At 41.6% G+C, this 21,343-nt stretch overlaps 2 protein-coding genes across 5 annotated transcripts in view; one reads left to right on the top strand and one right to left on the bottom strand.

Moving 5' to 3' along the window:
• doc2b (double C2-like domains, beta) overlaps nt 1-21,343 on the top strand; it is a 449,891-nt gene that overhangs the window by 386,212 nt on the left and 42,336 nt on the right. For all 4 annotated transcript variants that reach the window (XM_060912437.1, XM_060912435.1, XM_060912436.1 and 1 more), the window contains 2 exons: nt 7,006-7,080; nt 10,032-10,141. In XM_060912437.1, the coding sequence (XP_060768420.1) occupies nt 7,006-7,080; nt 10,032-10,141 (185 nt within the window). The remainder of the gene's footprint in view (nt 1-7,005; nt 7,081-10,031; nt 10,142-21,343) is intronic.
• LOC132875477 (uncharacterized) lies at nt 1,641-3,694 on the bottom strand. The gene is made up of 2 exons (XM_060912267.1): nt 3,014-3,694; nt 1,641-2,758 (listed from the first exon to the last, which is right to left on the bottom strand). The coding sequence occupies exons 1-2, from the start codon at nt 3,615-3,617 to the stop codon at nt 2,502-2,504; spliced, it is 861 nt and encodes a 286-aa protein (XP_060768250.1). The 5' UTR covers nt 3,618-3,694; the 3' UTR covers nt 1,641-2,501.

Raw genomic sequence — 21,343 nt, 5'->3', positions numbered from 1 at the left:
AGAAATCCACTCTATACATTGCTAATGTGGTAAATGACTATTCTAGCTGCAAATGTCTGGTTTTTGGTGCAATATCTCCATAGGTGTATAGAGGCCCATTTCCAGCAACTCTCACTCCAGTGTTCTAATGGTACAATGTGTTTGCTCATTGCCTCAGAAGGCTAATGGATGATTAGAAAACCCTTGTACAATCATGTTAGCACAGCTGAAAACAGTTTAGCTCTTTAGAGAAGCTATAAAACTGACCTTCCTTTGAGCAGATTGAGTTTCTGGAGCATCACATTAATTTGTGGGGTCGATTAAATGCTCAAAATGGCCAGAAAAATGTCTCAACTATATTTTCTATTCATTTTACAACTTATGGTGGTAAAGAAAAGTGTGACTTTTCATGGAAAACACAAAATTGTCTGGGTGACCCCAAACTTTTGAACGGTAGTGTAGATCTACATGGGAGGACTTGTACATTTACAGGCACCTGTAGTTTTTTAACATCGTCACAAGTCACTGATGATAAACTGCCTCCAGGAAGTTTTTTTTGGGAGAGAATTGGATCACAGGGTTGGATACCTGGATCACAAATTCTAAAAAGTAACCTTCAAGAACCTAGAATTACATCTGAAGTAGAGGATGGTTATCATTGGTTAGTCAAAACGATTAGCGTTCTTTTGGATTTGTGGCTTTGAGATAAAAAGGTGCTGGTGCACACAAATTGAAAGCAAAGAGGTTATGGTTCAGTTCCATTTTATTTGGGTAGCGCGTTTAACAACAGACATTGCCACAAATCCTTTAGATCCCTAATGAGCAGGTAAGGAAAAATTCCTTGAGAGGAACCAGACACAGGTTTGTTCTTATAGACTCGCTCATTTTCTTGGCACGTTGTAGAAGTCCTCTTCTGTGGTAGAGCAGACCTCAAGGGACGCATCTTCAAAGCGAAAGTCGATTTGTAGTCCATGCACACACACGAGCACTCACATACGAAGCCTGAAGAATGCGAAGACCTTTGAAAGACACCGTTAGGGTCCAATGAGATGGGGATATTTCTGTCAAGTGAAAGACAAATGAGAGGACCCTTTACATTACTGAGGGACTTGAGAGAAGGGACAAAACAGAAGTGTTTTTTAAAAAAAAAGTTGCATTACACTTTATTACCTGTGCAACAGAAGTAGCTGACTTGCTAAAGCACAAAACACTTATTATCTTTGTTGTTCTGTCAGCCTGTGGGAGCAAACTAGGTAGGAGAGATTGACGTGCTGTGCTGTATTGTGCACTTATATCCTACGTGACTCCTTGCAAGTGGCTGAGAGACAACCTGACTCACTCGCTCATTCATTCATTTCTCATGATACAGGGGATGAGACAAAGACTTAATAGTAGGACCCAGTGGGAAATAGAATACAAACCAAGTATGCAGCATAACATAAAAATGAAGAAAGAAATTAAGGACCAGTATATACGGCACTGTGCAAAAGTCTTAGGCACCCTATTTTTTTTTTCATAAAAACGTTGTTATAGATTTCAATTTTATGACTTCTACAGTATCGAGTCAAAGCATCACAAAAAAACGTGTTAGAGTTCGAAACGTTCGTTATTTTTCCAGCACAAAATTAAATGTTAGAGAAAAAAAGTTTGTATCTGAGCAGCATATTCCATAAGAGAGCACTTTTCAGATTAAAAAAGAAAACATAATGAAGGCTACTGGGTTTTGGTGCACAATTAAGAAGCGAGTGTGACAGTTAAAGGGTTCAGAAGAACCATGGCTGGTTCTGCAAGATGCTCAGTAAAACCTACAGCTCATTTCCACATAAAACTGCGCTCACTGGACCTGAGACTACCATTTTTTAATCCCCCGCTGGCCAAAAGGCCCGAAGAAGGATTATGTCGCGGCGATGTCCGCCCGTCCCGGGAAGGGTGCTCACTTTCTGAAATCAACTCCTCTCACAATTTTTTAGAGGAATTTCATGAAACTTGACAGGATTCTTTGTTATATGTCAGTAATACGCATATTGTAATTTCGTTAAATTGGGTCACATTTTACCAGAGTGACAGCCCTTGATTAACAACCTTGCACTTTCACAATTTCATGAAGGTGTGCTCGGCTTCTGACATCAACTCCTCGCACAACTTTTGGAGGAATTTCTCGAAGCTTGGCAAAAGGCCTTGTTATATGACGGTAATACGCATATTGCGATTTAATTTCGTTTGTGAAATTTTTCCCAGAGTTTTGACCCTTGATTAAATAACTTGTACTTTGACAATTTCACGAGGGTGGACGTTCTTCTGAAATCAACTCCTCTCACAAAAGGATTCTTTGTTATACGCGTATTGAAATTTCCTTTAATTTGGGCAAATTTGACCAGAGTTCTGCCCTTGATTATTAACAAACTTGTACTTTTGTTAAGGGTGGCGAGATGTGGTGAGTTAAGGCCCGGTCCCACTGCACTTACGGATGCAAAGAGGATGTAAAACGTAAAAAAAAAATCTTTGCCATCCGTTGGAAAACGCTATGCATCCGTTGTGTACCCATTGCATACGTGCTTCATACGCTCTATCCATCGAGCATCCGTCCACTGTGATTTCATCCGCGCAAAAAGTTTTGAGCTGCACAAAACTTTTAGAATGGATGAACTTTCCGCCGTGTACGATGTAAATCCGCGACATATACGAGCAACAAACGTTCTATGTCCGTTATCATCCGTTAAACGTCTGCTGTATCCTCTCTGCATCCTCTGGGCATCCTCGCAACTCACATCCGCTGCAGCTGAAAACGGAAAGAGGGAGGAAAGATAAGGTACATGAAATGTCTATTCATCGTTAGTAGCACGGAAATAGAAAGGATGTAAGCGTATGCATCTCGTATATAAAGTATTCAAAATGGACAAAGCGTTTATATCTGGGATGTATCTCGTATATTTAGGATGTCTGGAGTATGTCTAGAGTATGTAGAAGGACACCTAGCGGACAATCGATATTTTGTATCACAGTCAGTGTCAGGGGGTGGGGTGCTGGTTCTGACCTTCTTCACCTTGCCAGGGCTTGAACGAGTAGGCACGGACTTCCTTTTCTTGCCTGACTGACGCACCATGGTGTTGATACAAGATGTAGTAGAGATGTATCAATGTAGCCTTCTTCAAAAACGAGATGTAGTAGAGATGTATCGATGTAGCCGCCAGCACGTCTTTCAGCTTTATGCTGACGGCGTGCGTGCTGCATCCCTTTATATCCGCGGAGCAGACGCAATTCATACCCCCCGCATGCGCTGTGAACGGTCTGCATCCGATATACATCCGTGCAACATCCCCTTTGTTTCCGTTAGGCGTACGTGATGCATCCCCTTCATCCGCTATGCATCCGCTCTTTCTGCTATGCGTCCGCTTCTCAGTTATCACCGGTAACCCCTTCGGAGCTGTCATCCACTTCCATCCGCTTTCATCCGCTAGGCTTCCTATGAACATGCGTTTAACATCCCTGCTATATACTACCCACGTCCGTTCTTTTCCGTTCTGTTTTCGCCAATTTTCGCCAATTTTGTCCATTTCTGGAGCGGATGAAAACGGATAGAGCCACCCCCGAAATTTTGCTCGTCTGCTGTGTCCTTTTTGCATACGTTTTGTGTCCATCGGCCAGTGGGACCGGGCCTTTAGGATCCAATAGCAGAACACAAAGCAGAAAATCCAATGAATAAAAAATGATTTAATTAAAGTCCCAAAAAAAGACTCAACGAACAAAAATAGCAAAAATAATCCAGACACCAACAAGGTATACAAAGACAAAGTGCTAATATGAAAAAACATGAAAAATAGTTCAGACAACAACCATAGTGCAAAACACAAGAAAAAACGGACAAAACGTGAGTACATAAAACTGTGGCTAAGACTAAGCAAAACAGAGAGCAAAAATCTGGAAGCAAAAAATGGCACAGAGACGACATGAAAAACAGACGAGACGTTCTGGCCAAGTCCCCTTCTGAGAACAGCTTATTTATACACGGCAGAGCAGACCAGGAAGTGAATGCCGGCAAGATGGAAGTCCTGTCCCGGATCCGGATTGCGCTGAACTGGGAGATAGTAAATCTCCGGAGTGGAAGCCCGGGGCGGATCATGACAATTTTGGCAATTTCATCAAGGTGTGCTTGCTTTCTGAAATCAACTCCCCTCGCAATTTTTATCCCCCGCTGGCCGAAAGACCCGAAAAGGGATTATGTCGTGGCGATGTCCGTCCCGGGAAGGGTACTCACCTTCTGAAATCAACTCCTCTCACAATTTTTGGAGGAATTTCATAAAACTTGACAGGATTCTTTGTGATATGTCGGTAATGCGCATAGTGCAATTTACCCGAGTTATGGCATACTTGCCAGCCGGGGATATTGTGCTCTCAGAACACTCTTATTTTTAAAGCAAAGGGTCGTCTCTCACCAAAAATTGACTTCGTTTCATTTATTATGGCTGACTGTTGTTTGTCTCATCTCATCTCATTATCTCTAGCCGCTTTATCCTGTTCTACAGGGTCGCAGGCAAGCTGGAGCCTATCCCAGCTGACTACGGGCGAAAGGCGGGGTACACCCTGGACAAGTCACCAGGTCATCACAGGGCTGATACATAGACACAGACAACCATTCACACTCACATTCACACCTACGGTCAATTTTAGAGTCACCAGTTAACCTAACCTGCATGTCTTTGGACTGTGGGGGAAACCGGAGCACCCGGAGGAAACCCACGCGGACACGGGGAGAACATGCAAACTCCGCACAGAAAGGCCCTCGCCGGCCACGGGGCTCGAACCCAGGACCTTCTTGCTGTGAGGCGACAGCGCTAACCACTACACCACCGTGCCGCCCCTCTGTTGTTTGTAGTATTCTTATTTTAATCATTGATACATTTCACGTCGTTGTTTTTAAGCTGTTTTTTTTGTCTACCGCATTTCTTTACATGTGCCCAAGACTTTCGCACAGCACTCTATAACGAGATCATATTACAATAATTCTACCAACTCTGTTTTAATCAGAACAAACTTCCCACACAGGAGAGACTGCAAAAACATTCCAAGATTAACTAGTTTGCCATGAAGCTAAACCATGCCAAAGGTTTTGGTTAAATATAAATTTATAAGATGAATTAAGTTCATCCTGCAACTAATGGTACAGTTGCTGGTCGTTCCAGTTTAAAATTGAAGTCATAAATCTCTCTTATCTGCACACTTTTTAGTTTTAGTCTTCCTGCACAATAAGCTGTGATTGGCCTGAAGTGTTTTTCTTCAGAAATCTGACGCAGCTTGTGGTCAGATTTCTCTCGGACTGCTGCGTTTCTTTGAGGCCTGTTTTCGAGATCTGAGCGATCGGCTCCCGAAACAGAGATGAAATGGATGAATCCTTGATCTGCATTGTGAGCTTGGACCCTCCTTGCATCAAATATCTCAACAGCGTCGAGCAAGGCTGTCAGCGTATTACTTGCCCTTGATCAAATATGATGGCAAACCTTAGTGGTAAATATTTAATTTACAAGTTATTAATCTTTCATTTCTCCTCTCCAGTTTGGTATTGATGCTTTGTCTCAAGTGGAATGTGTTTGTCTATACACAGCACTCAGCTTAGGTTTGATATGGGACAGCTGGGCTACTTTGATTGACCCTAACCCAAATGCATGCTTTAGCAGGCTAAATCCATGACGGGGTGTAACAGCAGCGGACGCTAATACTCCGCAGCTGTTTCCAACCGATTTCCTCAGAAAGAAAGAAATGCCTGAAATAGCTCTGAGAGCTGCAAGCTAAGCTCTTTTGACATGCCAAAACTCTCATATGAGGGAGACATACGCTCACCAGCCACTTGATTAGGAACAACCGCTCATCATGGACTCATCCGGTCCGTCAGTCACGCGGCATAAAATCATGCCCTTGTAGGTCAAGAACTTCGGCTGGACACCAAACATCAGAATGGGGGGAAATGCGTGATCTCGATGACCTTTGCCTGCGGCACTGAGGATTTCAGAAACCGCTCATCTCTCTTGATTTTCCTGCACACCATTCTCGTTCTGTGCGAGAAATGAAAACGTTCCAGCGAACGACAGTCCCACGGACAGAAACGCTTTGTTGATAAGAGAGCTGACAAGAAGTCAAATAATCACTCTTTACAACCGTGGTAAGCAGAAAAGCGTCTCGGAACTCCTCAGATTCCTGACATGGTCTGCTCTCGTTGTAACCCTTCCACCTCCATGTGTGGCGTGCTGTGCATTCCGACATGCTTTTCTGCTCACCATGGTTGTAAAGAGTGGTTACAACCATCATCGAGCCATTCTCCTCTGACCGCTCTCATCAACAAGCTTGCAGAACCACTGTTCACTGGATGTTTTTCGATCTTTTTTTTTAAGACGTGAAGCTGCTGCTGCCAAATGACGAGCTGATTGGTTAATTTCTTGAATGAGCAGGTGTTCCGAATAAAGTGGCTGGCGGTTGTGCATCGTCATGTAATCTGGCCCGACAGAGGCCCGCATTACAAGTGACTAGCAAACAGGCAGCCCACATATTTAGAAGGAGAAAATATTGCATAACACCTTTGTTTTTGAGTTATTCCCATCTTGACACTCCCACACTTAGCCTTTAAATGTAGCCTTGTCGAGCAATTACACATCTTGTACGTATTAATCAGCTGTAGATGAACTTCACAGCTCTCACTGTACCAGTAACCATTCCATCTCTGTTAAGGTCATGTCAAAGCAGATTTCTCTCTTCGGGTATTTTGGCATTTTGAGTAATTGTGGGCTTTTAAACGCAACCCACACGTTCTGCCTCTTGTGTTCACACTTACAGGATCTTAATATTGTCTTCTATTTTACAGGAAGGTTTTTCTCTCTCTCTCTCTCTGTCAGCATGTAGTTCGACAACTTGTTTTTAATTAGATTGGTTTAGCTTGTTTTTGTCAAAGTTGGTTCATGTCAGAAATAAAGAGAGTTCTCTTTCTTTCTTTCTTTCTTTCTTTCTTTCTTTCTTTCTTTCTTTCTTGTTCGTACACAGGGACTCAAACCCATGGATCACAACGGGCTGGCAGATCCTTATGTCAAACTGCACCTGCTACCTGGAGCCAGCAAAGTACGTACACACGCCTTTTAAAGCATGTTCCATTTTGAAAGCTGTATAAATAACGTGTATAATTTTCATGGCTCGTATACGTGGTGTGTGATGAATTTAGCTCATCCTGGAGTGCAGCGAGAGTCCCAGTGGTAGTGGTGTAATGTAACGTAATGTAATAATGCACAGTGTGCGAGTTAGCAAGTTAAATCTGTTAATACAGACTGAAGTGAAATGAACGAGTGAGTAGGCTATGTGATCACACAATACGTCATGCTTGTAAGTTTTTATCCCCCGCTGGCCGAAAGGCCCGAAGGAGGATTATGTCGTAGCGATGTCCGTCTGTCCGTCCCGGGAAGGGTGCTCACCTTCTGAAATCACCTCCTCTCACAGTTTTCGGAGGAATTTCATAAAACTTGGCAGGATTCTTTGTTATATGTCGGTAGTACGCATATTGTAATTTTGTTCAATTCAGTTGCATTTTACCAGCGTTATGGCCTAGTTGCTAGCGGGGGACTTGTTTCTTTTTTTCTTGCAGGCTTTGACTACGTTCAGACTGCACCCTGAAACGACCCATATCCGATTTTTTTGCCCATATGCGACCTGTGTCCGATTTGTTATTGACAATCTGAACGACACAGATCCGATTTTTTCACATGCGACCCAGGCCGCTTGGATATGTGGTCCTAAATCCGATGCATATCCGATATTTTCACATGCGACTGCAGTCTGACCGGACAGGTCGCATTCACGCGACCTACACGTCATCAACAAGAGACAAACGTCACTATTCTGCGTTGGCTAATCCCGCCTCTTTGGTGGAAAACAACAACATTTGTACAGTTTTCAGAATTTAAATAGACTTTTATAGAATTGATCAAGCTAATGGTGGATTTGGTAGGGACCTGGATGTTGATCTGTTAGCCTGATTAAATAAAACAGTTTCTATAACTGATTTATAACTTAAACCATCCTGTATTACAAGATTATAAGATTGTTCTGGAAATTTCCAGTAATTTGACACCTTCGGTCTCATTAGTCTGCTGCCCACATTAATCAGATTATTGTGCGAGTTCCGCCGCCGCCACAAAAACCACATCGCCAGGTCTCGCCTCATCTCCATCGCAAACTGCACTGGTGTTTCTGCACCTTGAGCCAGCGCTGAGAGAAGTTGCAGAATTCAGCTGGCTATAAACAATCTAAATAAATATTTATAAAAATGTAGAAAAAGTTTATTAATATGACGAAATAAATATGTGCAAATTATTAAGCCTGAATTAAGAGTTTGGTAATACAGCGGCCGTATCCCAAATGACTGCCTACTGAAGCTCGAGTGCACTATATAGAGTTTAAAAATCCATTACTTCCTAATAACATGTAGTGCACTTATATAGAAATTAGAGAGACATTTAGGAGTCAACCCTCGTTACCAGGCTACACGTTTTCATTTCAGTTCAGAAACCACACACGAGACCTCACACTTTAACACTAACCAGATAATTAAACAAACAAACAAACAAAAAGAAATCATTAAACTTGAAGACTGCGCTTTTTTTTGTTTACGTATTACGTAGATTACGTGTCAATTTGCGCATGCGGGACACTTTTGGGTCGTTTTCCGTTCATATTGGAGATCGCATACAAGTTGGTAATGTGAACGGCCTAACAAAAAAATCGGATTTCACAACAAATCGGATATGGGTCGTTTCAGGTTGCAGTCTGAACGTAGTGCAAGTTACCTGAAGTTTACAAATCAATAAAATATATTTCACCAAAATGGCACCGAAATCTATTAATCGCTTTTGAATCATCCTGTCTAAGGAGCCATTTTAACAAACACAGCCATTTAAAAAAAAAAAAGTCAGTCTGCCTAAAAATGTCAAGTGGGATTTCTTCAGACAGTCAGTGCCATGTTTCAAGTCGATGGATGACTTCGTGCCATAATGAAATGGCCAGTTCCGTTTGTAGTCAGACGCTGGCTTTGAAAATATCCGTAGTGATCCTGTGCTACAGGTTTTGTTATAGGTGACGGTATGTCACTTAGAGAAGCGAGCAGATCCAGAATAAAAGCGCACGTGAGCGTTTCTTTTTTGTGGTTTCTAGCTCACTCGTTGCTTTCTGTTCACTTTTTCACGCTCGGACGGAAAGCGTGATGGATCATATAACCGTACACTCGCCGGCCACTTTAATAGGAACTTGTTGTGGATTCTAAGGTTCCTGTTCTTGGCTAGCAGGAGCGGAACCCAATGTGGTCTCCTGCTGTTGCTTGCTGAGATGCTTTTCTGTTCACCACGGTTGTAAAGAGTTGCTATATCCTTCCTGGCAAAAAAGCTCGAACCAATCTGGCCATTTTCCTCCGACCTCTCTTATCAACAGGGCGTTTGTTTCCACCCACAGAACTGTCACTCGCTCAGCTTGATGGGAGTTTTTTTGTTTGTTTTTCGTACCATTCTGTGTAAACTCTAGAGACTGTCATGTGTGAGAACCTCAGGCGATCAGCCGTTTCTGAAATCCTCAAACCAGTCCATCTGGCTCAAACCAACACTCATGCCAAAGCACAGTGAAAGAAAGTCACACGTTGAGATCACAGTTTCTCCCATTCTGATGTTTGAACGTGAATTAACTGAAGCTCTTGATTCGTATCTACATGATTTTATGCATTGTGCTCCTGCTGTCAAGGGATCGGCTGGTTCGAGACCTGCACAAAACAGCAGGTGGGTGTGCCTAATAAAGTGGCCGGCGAGTGTACACGGGACCGCATGTTTCATCTGTGCCACATTAGAAATGACCCCTCTAGCTCATCTCCAAACACCTCCCTCATAGTCCAGAGCCCAGCTAAACCCCACCTCCATTTTCTACAGTGACGATCCATGAGATCCGTCACCTGATGGACTTCTTCGTACTTCTGCTTTTCTAAACGAGCTTCAGGTGGCGTTTTGATTTTCCTCAAGTGTTCTTGTCTTCTCGTTAAGGCCAATAAGCTCCGGACCAAGACTCTGCGCAACACCCTCAACCCCGTCTGGAGCGAGACGCTGACCTACTACGGCATCACCGATGAGGACATGGTCCGCAAAACACTCAGGTACCTGCTCCTTCCTGAAGACTTCCTGTCCACGTCACAGCGCTGTCTCTTCGCATTTATAGCGACAGCATTTTTATCACACTCGGATATGTGCAGTCATAGTTCATTAACCAGCACGATCAACGTGCATCACACTTCTCCAATTCTACATCCGTCACAGACAGCCGAGGCGTCAAATTTTCTCGACGGCATAAAATGATACGTGTTCACTTTAAACCGTTTTTAATTGAGTCTTGTGCTTTAAATCTGCCTGCAGATCAGCACAAAGAAGGGATTAGGTTAATCATCTTTTAATGCAGGAGATTGTGTGCAAAACACATTCATTAACCAGTAATGCATGCATGAGGATGTTAATGATGTTCTGCCATGTTACTCCCATCACCATTTCGATCCTGATGCAAATGAGTGTTAAAAAAAAATCGATCAATTTGTTTACATAATAATATAGTATACATAATATATGTATATTATTATATGTATACATGTTGTGTGTATATGAAGCTTATTTAGCATTTTTGGAAGAAGTCTCCAGTGTCTCAATCTTATATTATTGGGGGGAAAAACCGCGATTGTTGGCAGATTTACGGAAGCCGCGAGAGGCCCTTCATATAATCTTTTTTTTATTCACCTTGTTATCCTGAGATAACGACATAATTAATTCAGGATCTCGAGAAAACAACACAACTAATTCGAGATCTCGAGAAAACAAAACCGTTATTCCGAGATAACGACATAATTAATTCAGGATCTCGAGAAAACAGCACAACTAATTCGAGATCTCGAGAAAACAAAACCGTTATTCCGAGATAACGACATAATTAATTCAGGATCTCGAGAAAACAGCACAACTAATTCAAGATCTCGAGAAAACAAAACCATTATTCCGAGATAATGACATAATTAATTCAGGATCTCGTGAAAACAACACAACTAATTCGAGATCTTGAGAAAACAAAACCGTTATTCCGAGATAATGACATAATTAATTCAGGATCTCGAGAAAACAACACAACTAATTCAGGATCTCGAGAAAACAAAACCGTTATTCCGAAATAACGACATAATTAATTCAGGATCTCGAGAAAACAACACAACTAATTCGAGATCTCGAGAAAACAAAACCATTATTCCGAGATAACGACATAATTAATTCAGGATCTCGAGAAAACAACACAACTAATTCGAGATCTCGAGAAAACAAAACCGTTATTCCGAGATAACGACATAATTAATTCAGGATCTCGAGAAAACAGCACAACTAATTCGAGATCTCGAGAAAACAAAACCATTATTCCGAGATAACGACATAATTAATTCAGGATCTCGAGAAAACAACACAACTAATTCGAGATCTCGAGAAAACAAAACCGTTATTCCGAAATAACGACATAATTAATTCAGGATCTCGAGAAAACAACACAACTAATTCGAGATCTCGAGAAAACAAAACCGTTATTCCGAGATAACGACATAATTAATTCAGGATCTCGAGAAAACAGCACAACTAATTCAAGATCTCGAGAAAACAAAACCATTATTCCGAGATAACGACATAATTAATTCAGGATCTCGAGAAAACAACACAACTAATTCGAGATCTTGAGAAAACAAAACCGTTATTCCGAGATAACGACATAATTAATTCAGGATCTCGAGAAAACAGCACAACTAATTCGAGATCTCGAGAAAACAAAACCGTTATTCCGAGATAACGACATAATTAATTCAGGATCTCGAGAAAACAGCACAACTAATTCAAGATCTCGAGAAAACAAAACCGTTATTCCGAGATAATGACATAATTAATTCAGGATCTCGAGAAAACAACACAACTAATTCGAGATCTTGAGAAAACAAAACCGTTATTCCGAGATAATGACATAATTAATTCAGGATCTCGAGAAAACAACACAACTAATTCAGGATCTCGAGAAAACAAAACCGTTATTCCGAAATAACGACATAATTAATTCAGGATCTCGAGAAAACAACACAACTAATTCGAGATCTCGAGAAAACAAAACCGTTATTCCGAGATAACGACATAATTAATTCAGGATCTCGAGAAAACAGCACAACTAATTCAAGATCTCGAGAAAACAAAACCATTATTCCGAGATAACGACATAATTAATTCAGGATCTCGAGAAAACAACACAACTAATTCAAGATTTTGAGAAAACAAAACCGTTATTCCGAGATAACGACATAATTAATTCAGGATCTCGAGAAAACAACACAACTAATTCAAGATCTCGAGAAAACAAAACCGTTATTCCGAGATAACGACATAATTAATTCAGGATCTCGAGAAAACAGCACAACTAATTCGAGATCTCGAGAAAACAAAACCGTTATTCCGAGATGACGACATAATTAATTCAGGATCTCGAGAAAACAACACAACTAATTCGAGATCTAATTTGGGCGGTGCCTCGCATGGGTACTTTCGGGTCCCGTTCGTAGCGACCCCTTTGGGTGGCTTTCTTGTCAGTTCTTATTATTATTTTTTTTGCTTATTTATTTTTGTATTTTTGTAATTTGATGTGAAAAGTCATGCCCAATAAAGTTGAAAAAAAAAGAGATCTCGAGAAAACAAAACCATTATTTCGAGATCTCGAGTAAACAAAACAATTATTCCGTGATCTCAAGAAAACAAAACAATTATTTCATGATCTCGAGAAAACCACTGAGAAATGGTTCATTCAGGTGCGCCAAGAGACTTGTGATATGCTGACTTTGGGGCTATTTCTCATTCTGTATAGACGCAACTTTGGTCATTAGAATGTCTGGAATAATCGATCACCTAATAAGGCAATATTTTGATCAGGCGTTGACACAGGGAGAATATTGCCTTATTAGGTGATCGATTATTCCAGACATTCTAATGACCAAAGTTGCGTCTATACAGAATGAGAAATAGCCCCAAAGTCAGCATATTACAAGTCTCTTGGCGCACCTGAATGAACCATTTCTCAGCTGTTTACTCGAGATCACAGAATAATTTTTTCTTCTCGAGATCACGAAATAACGGTTTTGTTTTCTCGAGATCTCGAATTAGTTGTGTTGTTTTCTCGAGATCCTGAATTAATTATGTCGTTATCTCGGGATAACAAGGTGAATAAAAAAGGATTATATGAAGGGCCTCTCTCGGCTTCCGTACAGATTGGACGAGTTAATGCTACTTTACTGAGAAAATGTTCAGGTATGTGTTCAGCTTATCAAAGCAGCAGGGTAGTTGCAGTGGGGTTTTTCCTTCATTCCACAGCAGTACGGCTTACTGTGTGTCATGATTTTTGTTCTCCACTGGCCGAAAGGCCCGAAAGGGGATGATGTTGTGGCGATGTTCATCCTGGGAAGGGTGCTCACCTTCTGAAATCAACTCCTCTCACAGTTTGTGGAGGAATTTCACAAAACTTGGCAGGATTCTTTGTTATATGTCGGTAGTACACATATTGCACTTTCGTTCAATTCGGTCACATCTTACCAGAGTGTTAACAACCTTGTACTTTCGCAATTTCATGAAGGTGTGCTCGCTTTCTGACATCAACTCCTCTCACAATTTTTGGACGAATTTCTCGAAGCTTGGCAAAAGGCCTTGTTATATGACGTTAATACGCATGTTGCGATTTAATTTCGTTTGTGAAAATGTGACCAGAGTTTTGACCCTTGATTAAATAACTCTGACAATTTCACGAGGGTGGACGTTCTTCTGAAATCAACTCCTCTGACAACTTGTGGAGGAATTTCACCCAACTTGGCAAAAGGATTCTTTGTTATATGACAGTTATATGGATATTGCAATTTCCTTTAATTTGGGCAAATTTGACCAGAGTTCTGCCCTTGATTATTAACAAACTTGTATTTTGGCAGTTTCATCAAGGTGTGCTTGCTTTCTGAAATCAACTCCCCTCACAATTTTTGGAGGCATTTCACGAAACTTAGCAGGATTCTTTGTTATATGCTGGTACCACGCATATTGCAATTTCGTTCAATTCAGTCGCATTTTACCAGAGTTATGGCCGAGTTGCCAGCGGGGGATATTGTGCTCTGAGAGCGCTCGTTTAATATGCCATCACTTTTGTACACCGCCTTTCCAATGTCTAAATGGCATCTCTATTTTTATTCTATCCACATTCACTGGATATGAGCAATCACGCACTCTACTGCTATTGTTGGCTACTCTACTACTAGGATATCAGCTCATATACCGTGAGTAGAGAAAAACAAAATGGCAGAGCACATCGAGTCAATTATATCACTTTAGCAAGTATTTAAAAGAAACAGAAATGGTTAAAAGAATATAGTTGTGTTGTCCTCTTCTCCCCCCCAAAAAATCTCCTGTTCCGCACTCCAGCCCAGTTAGTGGCGGTAATGCACCTTTCAGCTGGTTTGCCAACTGCCAAAAACACCCTAAAGAAAATGACGGACCCTGTTGCCGACCCAGCCGAGGACAAAATAAAAAATATACTCGAATGCAAAAAAAAAAAAAAGCAGCAAAATATGAAATGAAAGTATTTTATGGTAAGAATGTATCTTTTTTTTATTTTTCAAGAATTATCATCACATTTTCCACAAATTGCTCCTGTCATTTCAAGTCAAGTCAACTTTATTGTCAAATAATGCTATGCATGCTCGACATACAGCACAGATGAAATTTCAGTCCTCTCTGACCCACGGTGCAAACAGGCAATGCAATAAATAAAAATAAAAATAGAATAATTGACAAAACAAACAGTATACACACTCTAGATAGGAGCTAGACATAGACTAAACACTCAGACAAACAATATAAACAGTATAAATAAACAGTATAAACACTAGATAAGAACTAGACATAGACTAAACACTCAAACAGACAATATAAACAGCACTAGATAAGAACTAGACATAGACTAAACACTCAGACAATATAGTGTAAACACTAGATAAGAACTAGACAAAGACTAAACACTCAGACAATATAAACAGTATAAACACTCTAGATAAGAACTAGACGTAGACTAAACACTCGTATATATGTATATATACACACACATTTCGCCGGTTTGTTTACATTTCAAGCGGAAATGATTTTGTCAGATGTTTTGTATAAAGTGTTTATTGATCGAATTTGCGAAAAATCAAACTAAAAATGCTCTGTTTCTCAAAATCCAGTGAATGTGGATAGAGCAAAAGTTATTCCACTCAATCTCATCGTACATGGCCATCGTCAGCTATCAGCTCACGTACGACTCGGTTTCGTGGAATAACTGCTCCATCATGCCGTCCTTTTCATGTGCACTAACAGAGCGCTTTATTGACCTCCTTCTAGTCTGGCAACTGGACCAAATGCAAAACATTCATCTCCTTTCCTCATGCAAGACGTTTGTGGTAGTATCGTTCAAACCTCTGTTCGAGTGCACTGTGCATGAGTAGCGTGAGAAGTGTCCAAGTCCCAATGGGACCTAGCAGCAAAAGTGGTTGAGAACAACAGAGCTAAGATCCTGTGGGACTTCAAGTTCCAGGCTGACCAGCAGGTGCTGGCGAACCAACCAGACATCGTAGTGGTAGACAAGGAGCAGGAGAGTGTAGTTGTGATAGCTGGGATTGCCACATCTGACAGGAACACCAGGCAGAAGGAGCACGAGAAGTACCAGGGACTGAACGAACAACTGGAACAGTTGTGGAAGGTAAATTCCAAAGTGGTCCCAGTGGTGATAGGAGCATTAGGGGCTGTGATCCCCAAACTGGAAGAGCAGATCCCAGGTACAACATCTGAAGTCTCTGTACAGAAGAGTGCAGTCCTAGGAATAGCTAAGATACTGCGCAGAACCCTCAAACTCCCAGGTCTCTGGTAGAGGAACCGAGCTTGAGGAAGATACACACCACCACCACCAGGGGACGCATTTTCTGTGGATTTCACGGACAGTGCGTTTCTAAAAGTAATTACAGATTTCCTGCAGCAGACGTGAACGTGTATAGAACTAGAACAGTAGATATCACCGATTATCCTCCATTCTGTTTCATTCTTAATAGTGCAGTTTGTTCCCGAAGCAGCAGAAGAGAACATTCTTGCCTGTGCTAAGCACTTCCTTACCTACAGTACTGTCCAAAAGTCTTAGGCGCATGTAAAGAAATGCTGTAGACCAAAAATGAATTGTTTCAACATTTAAAAAAAATACTATAAACAGTAATCAGTAATCCATAACGAATGAAACAAAGTCAATATTTGGTGTGAGACGACCCTTTGCTTTAGTCTCAGATCCAGTGGCGGCTGGTAGTCTTTCAAACAGGGGAGGCTGGTCGGTTACGATATTTCCAGATTTTAAAAGAAAAAAGAAAAAACACATCAATTTTGCCCATACTCTTGCCACTGATCTGGCTGATTGTTGGCAGGGTCACAAACTGTGAAATAACAGGTTCTTTTGGCCCATTAGCCTACTGTACAATATACATGATGGTGGTGTTGGGGGGGAGGGGTATATTTTAACATTTTATATTTTAAAATTGTGGCATGTTGTTTAAAAATTGATCATTATTGAAAGCAGCTCTTTGTCAGGAACCTCAGCAGTAGAGCTGGGTGCCACACATTTCATTCAATGACACTTTCCCTATATTTTACTTATTTTGACTGAGAAATGTTTTATTGACAATTTTGATAACCCTTCACTTTTAATCCAGGTCTGTAGTGTGAAATGTTCTCGGCTGTGTTTTTGTTTAAAAATGTTTTCCAAATTGTAGCTGTGTTTAATTCATATCCAGAGAAATATATATTCCAATATAATATACTCAGCATAAACATTTTAAAAAGATTCTATATTTTTGGTCCATCCATGACATATTACTAAAGTAGCCTATTTACTGTTGTTGATGTGGGTCACTTGCTGTTAGCCAATTCACTTTCTCGTACCAGGAGAGCTGAAAGGAACGAGTATTATTCCTGACCTTTTTCACCAAGTCAATTTGAGGCGTTGGTCTACCCTGCTCTTTAATTTTAATTTTTTCCTCGAAAGGAAGACTGGCAAATGGCTTCGCCAAAATTAAATCAGCAATGCTTGGCATCCGTGCGCAGCTTTCTTGCTAGCTGACTAGCCCCCTCAAGTTCAAGTTCAGTCACTCACATAAACGAAATTTCTGGAACTAAGATAGCAAACTTGACAACACTATATTTACACTTTATTTACAATGAAAATATATACAAACTAAAAAAAAGCTGGTAGAAACCGTATGTAATGAATGAAATCAAAATGTAAGCTGATCTCTTACAATACACCACAGCACTTGCGAATCCGCATGGGACTGAACTGAGATTCACTGCTGCCTGTCTATATTTGAAACGAGCTGTCAATCAAAGAAAATATCCGGCCGCTTTCACCAATCACCAGTCTCCTCGCGGAAAGCTTTGCCATGTCCCTCCCACTGTGAGGCTGGGAGTCCGTGGGGCGGGCATTTTCGCAGTATTTGTCCAATAATCATCTTGCATTTTGATATTGAAAGCGCATAGCTCCCAAATGCCATTGAAGTCCACTGAGGCTGGGCTGCATCGCGCTGTCACAAGGGGGAAAAACTCACGCACACATTAGGCGAACTGGGGAAAGTTATAACGGAATGATTTTGCACTGTAGTTGGGTTGAGCACGTATATTTCTATGATTCTGGATCTGAAATAGCAATGTTATAAGGTCGGCTATAACATAAGCCTAGCGCAATTCATCCTACACGATGTTCGTCATTTTTAGAGGAGGCTGAGCCTCCCTCATTGTCTTAGAGCAATCGCCCGTGCTCAGATCCAATGAGTGCAGTTTTATCAGGAAACAAACTGTAGGTTTTACTGAGCATCTTGCAAAACCAGCCACAGTGACACAGTCTGGACACTTTGAGTGTCACACTCGCTTCTTAATTTTGCACCAAAACCCGGTAGCCTTCATTATGTTTTCTTTATCACTCTGAAACACCGTCTCTTATGGAATATGCCGCTCACATAGAAAAAATTTTTTTTCCTGTAACATTTAATTTTGTGCTGGAAAAATACCGAACGTTTGGGGGGAAAAAAATAATAGGGCACCTAAGACTTTTGCATACTACTGTCTCTCTCGTCACATAAACATCAAGCGTTCTACAGCGATAAATAAAGGACTAATGCACGTATTTGTGACTAAATCGCTGCAGGTTAGGAGTTTAAAGGGCGAGCGTGCCACATCTCTCGCATGTCTGTCAGGATGGTACTGAAATTAATGAGGCATGGCAATGACTCTGCAGAGATCGCTTGTGATAAACAGCGCGGCTCTGTACTTTCTCAGGCCCGCTAATGACTGCTGGCAACGCGTTAGCAAAGCATTAACCCTGTCACTCCTGCCTGCCGCTCGTCAAGACGCAGCTTTTTTTTTTCCTGTGAAACATTGTGGAGGTCTTGGATGTAGCTCAGTTTGAACTCAGCATCTTTGCTGTTGACGGTTTAGACTTTGGAGGATTTTTTGGAAGACTTTTTCCCATTTAAAATTGCTTCTTAAAAAGAAAGTAATTGATGGCGTAATGAAGATTCATTCAGCTTAGTGATGTTTTAGACGGACTTCCTGTTGCAATACCGTGACCCATCATGTGACCCCCAGGGGTATCAGAAGCATTTTTAATGTGGGGGGGACACACTGGTGGGGGGTCTTCCCCCAGAAAATTTTTAATTAATTAGATGCCATTTCCTGGGCGGCACGGTGGTGTAGTGGTTAGCGCTGTCGCCTCACAGCAAGAAGGTCCGGGTTCAAGCCCCGTGGCCGGCGAGGGCCTTTCTGTGCGGAGTTTGCATGTTCTCCCCGTGGGTTTCCTCCGGGTGCTCCGGTTTCCCCCACAGTCCAAAGACATGCAGGTTAGGTTAACTGGTGACTCTAAATTGACCGTAGGTGTGAATGTGAGTGTGAATGGTTGTCTGTGTCTGTGTCGGCCCTGTGATGACCTGGCGACTTGTCCAGGGTGTACCCCGCCTTTCGCCCGTAGTCAGCTGGGATAGGCTCCAGCTTGCCTGCGACCCTGTAGAACAGGATAAAGCGGCTAGAGAGAATGAGATGAGATAATTTCACACAATGAACAGGCATGACATGGCATCATGCAAACTTCATAACACAAAATCACACTGTGTCAAGCAACGACACATAAAAGAGAACTTCACACAATGAACAAGTGCAGTTTTGTCAACCTGCATGCAATGGTGGTACTACAGTAACATTTACAGATTAGTATAACAAATAGATTTATAGCTACAATTCCTTCTTACATTGGTGCCACCACAATTTCTACCCCTTCATAACTTTTATCCCCCTTTCCTTCCCAATCCACCTGGAATAACATCCATCTCTCTCCATTGCTTTCCTTTCTACTATTCCTTCCCCGTACACTGATTTCCCATCTTACTTTCCAGAAAACTGGCAAAGACCAGACAAAACAAGTTCTTCAAACCACAACAGGGAATCAATAAATATCATCAGAGCAGACTTGACCTCATTCTTGGCATTACAATAAGGTCGGCCTGCTGGGTTTGAATTAAATGATAGCTAACATTAAGCTAGCTGATACATCTCCTAACATTGACTAGCCAGCTAACTGCACTAACATTTCCATTGGGACAAAAAAAAAACTGTCCTGTGGGGAAATTTTGACTGACTTTCCGCTTCTTTGTAAAGAATTTCCTGATGTCCATTGTGTCTGGGGAGGAGCAAATACTGCAAACAATTCATCATCAACCAAGAATACCCCATTAGGCTAAGCTTATTTCATTGTTTAGTTGAACATTAATTTAACGTGGCCTAGGGTTAATTTTGAGGGCAGATAACAAAAGAATAAGGTTTTAGCAAAAGCTAGACATTGTGAGGTGGCAATGGGGCTGACGTTACCTCCTCCACACCCGGAGTGGATTTTCAGTGGTATGTGTATTCTCTTATCGATCAAGTGGAATGGATTCTTTCACGAAGCAAAAGAAACGGCGCTGGGTGAACTCATATTATATGTTAAATGTGGGGGGGGTCCAAACGAAGAATTATGAAATTCAATGGTGGCGACGCCCATGTGTGACCCGAATGTTCTTATTGCAAGAGAAGGCTTGCAGCTGTGTGTGTGTGTGTGTGTGTGTGTGTGTGTGTGTGTGTGTGTGTGTGTGTGTGTGTGTGTGTGTGTGAGAGAGACCAGGTAATGTGTATTGATCTGGGAGGGCCCACCTGATGATTCACCATGGCTTTTCTTTTGGCCCGTCTCCGCTAGTTTCCATGGAAACACAAAGTATCCTTCAAAGGTCTTTCTTTTCAAGGGACAAGCGCCTGCCCTTCATGCAAATAAGCACTAAACAATGACAAATCAGTAGACTCCGATCTGTCATTTCTGAAACGCTTTCAGTCCTCGGCCCATACGTCTGGGCTGCGCTTTTATTTGAACGCCTTGATGCATTCTGGCCCACAAACCCAACCTCTCTATATGAACATTCAAGGAAGGAAATGACTTTATGTGCCTCTCTCTCTCTTTCTCTAGCTCACTGCTGCAAGAGCAAATGAAAAGAGCAGATCGTAAACATCAAAAGACTTTCAGTAGCAGCGAGAAACATTCACTCAGTCCCCCGTCTCTGAGTCACAGTCAAAAAGGTGGCACATAAACTCTCTTCAGTACTTTGTTTAATATTTTACTGCTAAGACTTGCTTTAAGGAACACTAAGTTCCCCAGGAAAAGGTTCTACTTGAAACCTACTCAAGGACCTTTTTATGAAGTTCTTAAGATGACGCGATGTTTCATGAACCAATACCAGCACACATCGGCTACACATACAGTGGTGCTTGAAATTTTGTGAACCCTTTAGAATTTTCTATATTTCTGCATGAATATGACCTAAAACATCATCAGATTTTCACACAAGTCCGAAAAGTAGATAAAGAGAACCCAGTTAAACAAATGAGACAAAAATATTATACTTGGTCATTTATTTATTGAGGGGCGGCACGGTGGTGTAGTGGTTAGCGCTGTCGCCTCACAGCAAGAAGGTCCGGGTTCGAGCCCCGTGGCCGGCGAGGGCCTTTCTGTGCAGAGTTTGCATGTTCTCCCCGTGTCCGCGTGGGTTTCCTCCGGGTGCTCCGGTTTCCCCCACAGTCCAAAGACATGCAGGTTAGGTTAACTGGTGACTCTAAATTGACCGTAGGTGTGAATGAGAGTGTGAATGGTTGTCTGTGTCTATGTGTCAGCCCTGTGATGG

Source organism: Neoarius graeffei, chromosome 28 (assembly GCF_027579695.1).
Source record: "Neoarius graeffei isolate fNeoGra1 chromosome 28, fNeoGra1.pri, whole genome shotgun sequence".
In the NCBI taxonomy this organism is placed as follows: domain Eukaryota; kingdom Metazoa; phylum Chordata; class Actinopteri; order Siluriformes; family Ariidae; genus Neoarius; species Neoarius graeffei.
This window is presented reverse-complemented; position numbering and strand designations above follow the sequence as displayed.